Genomic DNA, 9,430 nt, shown 5'->3' with positions numbered 1-9,430 from the left:
AAATAAAAAATAAACATATGAATATAATTTAAGAGATTGTTTAAACATTTCTAATTTAAAATAGGTGAAATCTAATTGTCAGTTTAAGCAAGACAGGATCGGGGTGGGTGATTATATTTTCAATATATTAATTTCTCTCATAAATAAAGGTATCTATTATTTATATATTTAGGAGTTTCTCTCTTATGGTCTTATTCCTATGTGGCACCATTTCCTTGATCCATGTCTTACGTGGCATTCTAATATTTCTCCAATTCCTATGTGGCTAACTATGAAGGCCTTTGCAATTTCTCTAATACATGATGATATCATTTTACTTAGAATCTTTGGCTAATTTGGAAATTCAATCATTTTTCAATTATTGTTTATAAATCGAATTTAATGCACCTATTAAAAATAATTTTAAAAGGAAATATTTTACTTGGTTGAGACTTTGGTGGTTTCTTTTATGAAAGGAAGATTGCCAACTGCATATAATAATTAGGTATAATTGTCAGCTGGATATAATAATTTTTATGGTCTTCAAATTCAATTAAAAAAATATTAAATCTTTATGGTCTCCAAATTATTCTCTCACAAAATTTTTTTCTAAATGGTCGTGTATCAAAATACTAAGGTCACATATATATATATATATATATATATATATATATATATATATATATATTTGTATTACGGTAAAAAAAAATATATTATATATTTTCATAATTTTATAATTATATAGAGTCACATAATATAATTAATATTTTATTATTATTTAAAAAAATTGGAATATGTGTGTTGTATTCATGTGCATTAATTTATTTAATTTATTTATAATATAATGGAATATGTCTTATTTACTAATTTACTAATTACTAATTTACTAATATATTTTTAAAATTAAAAATGGAATCAATATATTTGACTTTAATGAATTTAATTTCATATTAAAGACAAAATTACTCATTTGTCCATTTTTTTTTACTATATATATAACATTTGTCTGAACTCTAAAACTCACAATTTTTCAATCTTCATTATCTCTTATTCATCTCTCTCGATAATCACTATTTTTTCTGTATATTGTCACCTTTTTAAATTTCTTTATTTTTTCTTCTTTGTTCGATATTTCTTATATTTTTAATATATTGTTTGTTTTACCTTTTAGATTATTTTCTTTTGGTCATCTTTTTATTTATTAATCCTATTTATTTTCGTGACAGGGAAATAATTGAGAGGCGAGACGAAATGCATCACATTCTCACAAAATGGATTGAATTGAGAGCTCAGAGTCTGTTTTAACAACTGTAGTTTTATTTTTTTATAAAATCTTGCTTATAGCACTTTATCAATATCAATGATGTCTTGGATACAAGTTGGAATATCAATGATGTATTTACTTGATGAATCTATTAACAAATTAATCAAATGATGTATTTTTTCAATAGTATTAAGTTCATCATTATTGTATATTTTTCTATTGCAATTTTTATTTTATACTTCTTTTTTTAAAAAAAGAGGAGATCTTTATTTTTGTGAATCTATCTATTATTTATATGTTTAAGAGTTTTTTCTCAAGGAAACAAATCTGCGTGTCACTTTCTTATGATTTTAATTTTTATTAATCCAATGTGGCATCCTCTCATTCATCATAATCTATGTGCCAACAATTGAGAACATCTTTTCTATATGGCAGTTTAGAGAGCATCTTCAATAGAATTTATGTGCGGTACTCATATAAGGAATATTTTTTCTTTAGTGTTTTTCTGAATCAAAATTTAATGCTAATTTACAAATAATCATTCAAAATGAAACAATCGAATACGTTTTAATTTTTTTTAACAACATTACCAATTCTCTTTACAATCATTATGAATTCTTATTATTTATTTTTTTAGAAAAAAAACTCATTTCATATTATTAAGCACACTTGAAAGACACAAAATAAAATAAAAAAAATAACAACCGTCAATATAAACTTCAAATATATATTTTTTAGAGAAATAATGTTAACATATGATTATTATTAATACATGCATACAGGTTGCTTTCACCGTAAAATAAATAAACATTAAAAAAAAATTCAATTCCACAAATCAATCAAATGATTTCAACTAAATCAAATCAAGTAGTAATTCAAAATCATTAATACACAATCTCTCAATTAATGTGAATTCAAAATTTCAAATCATTTGTTACCAAAAAATAAATTCAAATCATTCCCCATTATCTATTATCTATATTATTATTATTATTATTATATTATTTGGGAGGGTTTGATAGAAGGATTCATGGCGTTCCCAAATGCATTTTTCTCCCATATTTTTTGCCATAAATGAATTAAATGCTTTATATGATTTTTCATTTTTTTTTTGCATTATTACAAAAGGAATTGTTTTTGAAGTGCTATATATAGCAAGCAATTATATAGTCATTATTTTTGTTGACCGAAAATCATAAATTTACTCTAATAATTATTTTTGTACCAATTTCGTCAAAAAAATATTATTTTTGTACCAAAGCAATTGTTTTTAATTTTTTTTTTTTTATGAAAGGAAGATTGCCAACTGCATATACTAATTAGGTATAATTGTCAGCTGGATATAATAATTTTTATGGTCTTCAAATTCAATTAAAAATATATTTATGACAAACAATTCTACTGTTCATTACTTTTAAATAAATAATATTAAAATCGGCCCATTTTGCTTCTCAAATGTGAAATTTTTTCACACGGGGACATGAGATAAAATACTCCTGAAGAAAACAAATGTCTAAAGGAGAGAGAGATGACGATTAAGAACAAGTATATTAACCGTTAGATTAGTTTTTGCATAATGACCTTTTTTTTATGAAAATAAAAGAACAAATATATGAACATGTGAGTTTGGAACGATGAGTGGAGTATCACTCTTCATTATGTCATTTCTCCTTAAAATCTCCAAAATTTGGATCTTTTATCATATTTAAATAAACTATTACATTAAATATAAAATTAATTTTACAAATAATTAAAAGAATCACAATATTAAAATTTTAATAATCCATATTTTTCATGTGTGAAAAAAAATGATCTATATTTTTCATAGAACATTAACCCGGGCGATAGCACGTGTAAGTTATACTAGTACAAGTAAAACAATAAGATTTCTTAATTGTTATGCTAAAGTTAAAAAAGACAAGAGAATAAAATCGGAGGGAGCAATATTATTCTACAATAATAAAATAAACATGTAACAAGATATATATAAGTGTTTGTTAATTTTTTAAAAAAAAAAAACTTAATTAGTTAAATGGTCCCTTAAAGAAATTTTAGGTTTCATAATGGTCTCTTAAAGAAAAAAAAAGTCTGAATTGGTCCCTTATTGATATCACGTTTGCCACATTGGTCCCTTCCGTTAATTTATTAACACCAAATATATTAGGTGAACCAACTTTACATGTGGTCCACCATAGATCTTAATAAATCATTTAATCTTAACCTTTGATTCTTTTGTCAAAATAGTAACCATTGGATTTTGTATGTCTACCACATCTAGCAATACACCATCAACAACTATTTTTTCTCTCCATTTCTTCATCTTCTTCAATGGACTCACCATGAACACACCAAGCTTTAATGGAGCTTTCACAAAAAAACTCAAATCGGCTTCAAAAATCACAAAAGAATACACAAATTTGCTTGATTTTTAGCACTGGTCATGAATCTATGCTTAGATTTCACAGTGGATGCTTATATTTTGAAAATCGAAACAACAACTTAAGAACATAAAAATGACCAAAACATGATTCAAGCAAACCCACGCAAAATTAACGATTGGAAAAGCTTCAGAACATGATATTGAACATAAATCAACCAATACTTACTTGGTTTAAGCTTTAGAAGAAAATTGAAGAGACAAATTGAAGAAGAAGGTGATGTTGAAAAATTGAGGAAAAAGATGAATTTTTGGGTTTGTTTAAAGGTTGATTGAAGATTTGAGTATATTTTTTATGATGTTTATGAAAAAGATGAAGAAAAATGGAGGAAGAAGATGAAGAAGAGAGGAGGAAGAAGATGAACAGTGTTTTTTTCCACCATTTAACGCTTTTTGTCAAAAACTAACTGAAAGGATCAAAATGACTAACGGAGATGTCTTTAAGGGACCAATCCGGACTTTTTTTTTTTAAGGGACCATTGTGAAACCTAAAATGTCTTTAAGGGACCATTTAACTAATTAAGCCAAAATAAAATTATATTTCTTGCCCATATTTGGCACGAATGTCCAAACTAATTTTTATTATTATAAAATTAATTAAAAATGACAAAACATAAAAAGTTATTTATTGACATACGTGAAAAGTCAACTAAAAAATTATCCAAAAACTTCTATATATAAAAAAAATGGAAAATATAAATGGCTAATTACTGTGTTTGAATTTTGGGAGTTAGCATATATCCATGGCTGCTGGTACTACCATTGCTTCCTTCTCCATGTACACAAAATTCGTTAACTTTTCCTTTTCTTCTTCTTCTTCTTCCATTCCACTCAACTTCCCACACACAAAAACCATTTCCCCAAAACCCCTCAACCTAAAACCCCAATTATTCAACAACCCTTTTCCTTTCTCACTCTACTCTCTTCATTGTCTTCCTCCAATTACCTTCCATGATTTCCTACTCACTCATAAAATAATAGAAGAATCTGAAGACGATGATGATGAAGAAGAAGAAGAAGAAGAAGAAGAAGAAGAAGAAGAAGACGACGAAGACGAAGAGCAACCTAGGAGACTCTTTGTTGGAAACTTGCCATTTTCATTGTCTTCTTTCCAATTGGCTGAACTCTTTGGAGAAGCTGGGACTGTTGTGTCTGTGGAGGTTTGGAAATTTCTTTGTTTTTTTCTCCCTTTTCAATTTTTATGATTTTTTTTTTGGTTAGGAAATAACCAAAGTAGTTATTGAAATTCTAGAGATGTATCAATTTAGTTCCTCAAATGGCGCATAACTCAGTTGGTAGGGACATCGTGTTATATACACAGGAGCTGGGGTCCAAACCCCGGACACTCCACTTATCCGCCTTTTAAGGGGGATTTCTAGCCCCTAGACTAGGAGATAAAAAAAAATTAGTTCCTCAAATTATGGATATTCCAAAATGGTCCCTGAAATTTCAAAATTTTAATCAAATTTATCACTCTATTGGTATTTGCTTGCAGGACTAGAATGACATTAAATTGTAATATTGCGATCGCGTAGTCATGTACTCGGTTGGTAGCTACTAAGGACATTAATGTGTGACTCTAGCCACTAGTACTAGAAAAAAAAATTGTAATATTGTATATGAATTTGAAACTAAGTGAATAATGTTAAGATTTCATTTGATGACAGTCCGGGTTCCGGACATAAGGACAGACTTGATTTAATTTTGCAATTCCAACGATCATTTTGATACAACCCTACAATTTCAAGTACCAACTTTGAGTATTGACTCTTGATAAATTTAAGATCTTTTTATGATGTTGTGGTGATCTTGTTTTGAATTGTGTTTTTTGCCTTTTTTGTTTGAATTTGAGTTGTGCAGGTTGTGTATGATGACATGACGAATAGAAGCAGAGGATTTGCATTTGTTACAATGGGGAGTGCGGAGGATGCTGAAGAAGCAATTCAAATGTTTGATGGCACTGTAAGTCTCAATTGCTTATTGGCCTGTTTGAATTGGCTTATTTGAGTTTATATACCAGCATAAGTTTTGTGAGACTGTTTGGGAGAACTTTTGCAAACAGCTTATGACAATTTTTATAAGTTCTCCAATATAGCTTATGAAAATAGCTCATAACATGTATAAAAATAGGTCCTGTAAGCTTATACATAAGAGTTTATGATGATAAGCGCTTGTGCTATAAGCTGCAAATAAGTTGTTTATCCAAATCCAAACATGTTAATTTTCATAATATGTATGATTCATTGGATAAAAACTGAAGAATACATATTTGAAAGGAGGGTTCATTTTCATTTTATAACCATCAACTAATATAATATATTGTACATAGTGAACACTGAACATAGAGCTGGATGCCATCTGAACAACAATCTGCACAATTACTTGAACTTGGTTTATAAATATTTGGTGATCAGGTTTTAATTAGTATTGTCTTATAATAACGCATATGAAGGTAATCTATTAATCTATTCTGTTATAGTTGAAGATGGAGGTGGACATAGAGACCAGAATGATAAGGACATGTTTGAATTGGCTTATTTAATCTTGACATAATTACTTGTGAGACTGTTTGAGAGAGCTTATTAATACAATTTATGACATGTCCACATGATAGGTTATGAGAATTGCTTATAGCTTATCGAAAAGCAGTTTGACTTTATTGCAAAAACACATATGATAAGCACTATGCTATATGTGCTTAATTAAGTTGTTTATCCAAAAAGGGTGATTAATCAAGGCTTAGTTGTAAATTAGTTAGAGCTAATTTCTTGTCATTATCTATATTTTTTATAGAAGAAATATCTTATCCAACTGGCTTTTTTATCCAAATTGTCAATTGCAATTCTATGGTTTACTGCACTGAACAAATAAGCATAGTTCAATTCTAAATTCTAATGGTAATGGATATGATGGTGAACAGGAAGTTGGAGGTAGGGCTATTAAGGTAAACTTCCCAAAAGTGCCCAAAGCAAGTGAAAGGGTACAAACGGGCTCAATCTATAGAGGTTATGTAGACAGCCCACACAAAATCTATGCTGGAAACCTTGGTTGGGATATGACTTCCCAGGATCTTAGAGAAGCCTTTGCTGAGCAGCCAGGCTTATTGAGTGCCAAGGTCATTTATGAAAGGAACAGTGGAAAGTCTCGCGGATTTGGATTTGTCTCTTTCGAAACTTCTGAAGATGTAGAGGGTGCTTTGAGTAATATGAACGGTGTGGTATGAACAATTTTTGCTGATTATTTGTTTTATAACTTTTGTTCATCTTTGGATATCTCAATCTAACTTTTGTTCATCTTGTGTTTTTCAGGAGGTTCATGGCCGGCCTTTACGACTGAATTTGGTTGTAGATAGTAAGAAGCCTTCATCTCCTCCGGCAATTGATCAAAATAAAGGAAATAATGTTGATAGCTTGGAAATGTTGTTTGGAATAAGTAAATGAGGTATATATATTATCTCCCCACCCCATCCTGAATAGGCTTCAATTTTCGTCCAAAGTGGTCTATAGTTGGCTGCACTGTAAAGCCAACTATAGACGATTCAATTTGGATTGTGCATCAAATATATGTAGATAGTCCTTTTGAAAACTAATAAATGCAGTAATCATATTTATTTATTTGGCTCTTCAAAGATATATGTGATGTACATTAGTCTTTGATTAAGCATCCACATCGATTTTTTTTCTTCAATAGTTTTGATGTCATCATAGTTCTTCAAAAACCAAATTGATGTCGCCCTATGTTGTTAATAGCACGCACTACTACGACATGGGGCTGCGAAGTGCTATTTAGAGAAGCGGTCATAGCGGTCGCGAAAAGTGGTTGAGTAGCGGCACGATAGCATTTTCATGCCAGCTATGTGCCCGCTATCGTGTTTTTGGGGGGAAATTTTCAGAAAACCTTAATTTTTTAAATTGTTTTAATTTGTTGAGGGTATTTTGCTATTTTTGCATCCTTTTGGTTGACCTAATATCTCTTAACCCACGTGTTTAGACAAATTTTTGGCCGCTTTTTTTTCTTACTTCTCTTTGAGTTTCCCATCGCTTCTTTGTTCCTTCGTCTTTGAGTGTTCTTTCTTCTTCTCTTTGAGTTCACCATTCTTCTCTATTCCCTGTTTTGTTTTCTCCTTCCTAATTTGTTCATGTGTTCTGTGTTCCTTCTCCTTCCTGTTTTAGTACATTTAGAACTTGATGGAATGTTATTTTGATTACAAATACATTTAGAACTTATTTTGCTGGTTGCTGTTCCAATTTCTGTCATTTCTACCCTGCCATATACCCCAAATCATCATCATCACCCGACTGAAAACGACCCATAAACCCAGTGCCCTAAGGTTTTGGGTGAAAGTGTGGTGTCAAAGTCACTTGTGTGGTTGCTCAATACTGAATGTGTCGATCCAATCCAGTGAGACTCCCATTGAACGGTCCAACACTTAGCACTCCATAGACCACCCCATTCTCCATCCATATGGTATTTTTCCACTCCAACCATAGATTGCATGACCATGTTGTAACCTGTTCGAACCGAGTACACGCCACTCTTCTAATGTTTCCATATCAGCTTGTCCTCATTGAGTGATGGAAGCAAGGGAGTATTAATAATTTCACAAAAACTGTGAAATTGATTATTCAGATATCTCCAAAAAGTTATCTCTGATCTCTCTCTCTACAAATCTTAAGCGCCGCCCTCACCGTCCATATCCAAACACCCATATTCTCCACCACTTATGAAACATGCATTGAGCTTAACAACACTTTTTCCTCTCTAAGTCTCAAATGGACTTTGTGTTGTGATTATCCTTGAACAAAAATTGTGCACTATGTGAAATATATGTATGTAAATGAGTCGGTAAAAGCCAACACTTAAATTAAGAGAAATCTCACACGATGGTTGAACCTTATGAGAAATAAATGTGTGATTCTATCAATATAAGCTTGTTCATGTGATCTAACTCATAAGTCTAGTAAAACAAAAGTGGAGGGGGGGTTGCTTGGCATCATAAGATGGGTAATAAAACTTGGTTTATGGTTAAGCTTATGAAAAGCTCAACAAAGAGTGAATGTTAATGGGAATTAAAAAGTCCGTGAAGTGGTTGTCGGAGGTGAGAAATAAAGAAATGTTAAGCCCTCTAACTTGGAATGTACATGAGAACTTCTAGTGCCTAAATTCTCATTCTTGCTTATAATCCGTGAAGTGTAGCCTAAGTAATTTTAACTTATCCTAATTCTTTCTATTTTATCTTAATTTCTTGGGGGAAAAGAAATAGTTCAAGCATGAGGGAGTTTGATAACACTAAAATATATCTATTATTTAGTAGTATTTTGCTTAAATTAATTATGTTTTTTAATAAGTTTATTATGCCTATTTACTTGTTTTAGTTGTTTTACAATTATAAGACTTAAAGTTTGCATAATGATGAAACTAGTGCATTTGATGCATTTTAAGGTGCCTTATTGATGAAGACTCCAATTATGATGGTTGAAACCTTTCCTTTATGAAGAGAAACTATGCATGAGCAGTTTAGTGTTGTGTTCTAGCATAGTTTCTTTATTTTGCTTCGAGTTGTAGCTGCTCATGGCCAAATGTGAGTAGTTCACCTCTATCTTAGAGTCATTGAGAGTAATCTATAGCATGGTCCCTTGATCATGACTTTTGTTGATTATGATTTCTAACAATGTGCATCGTAGTCAACATGAGTAAGATTTTATCTTAGGGCAAAAAGGCGAATGGCCGAAATGAAAAGTTGATGTATG

At 30.4% G+C, this 9,430-nt stretch overlaps 1 protein-coding gene across 1 annotated transcript; it reads left to right on the top strand.

Annotated features, from left to right (window-relative positions):
• Nucleotides 1-4,385: 4,385 nt before the first annotated feature.
• Nucleotides 4,386-7,367, top strand: LOC123904902 (RNA-binding protein CP33, chloroplastic-like). The gene is made up of 4 exons (XM_045954509.1): nucleotides 4,386-4,840; nucleotides 5,541-5,642; nucleotides 6,601-6,897; nucleotides 6,989-7,367. The coding sequence occupies exons 1-4, from the start codon at nucleotides 4,424-4,426 to the stop codon at nucleotides 7,118-7,120; spliced, it is 948 nt and encodes a 315-aa protein (XP_045810465.1). The 5' UTR covers nucleotides 4,386-4,423; the 3' UTR covers nucleotides 7,121-7,367.
• The last annotated feature ends 2,063 nt before the right edge of the window (nucleotides 7,368-9,430 follow it).

The sequence above is a fragment of the Trifolium pratense genome, linkage group LG1 (genome assembly GCF_020283565.1).
Source record: "Trifolium pratense cultivar HEN17-A07 linkage group LG1, ARS_RC_1.1, whole genome shotgun sequence".
In the NCBI taxonomy this organism is placed as follows: domain Eukaryota; kingdom Viridiplantae; phylum Streptophyta; class Magnoliopsida; order Fabales; family Fabaceae; genus Trifolium; species Trifolium pratense.
The sequence above is the reverse complement of the archived record's forward strand: the minus strand, read 5'-3'. Positions and strand labels throughout refer to the sequence as shown.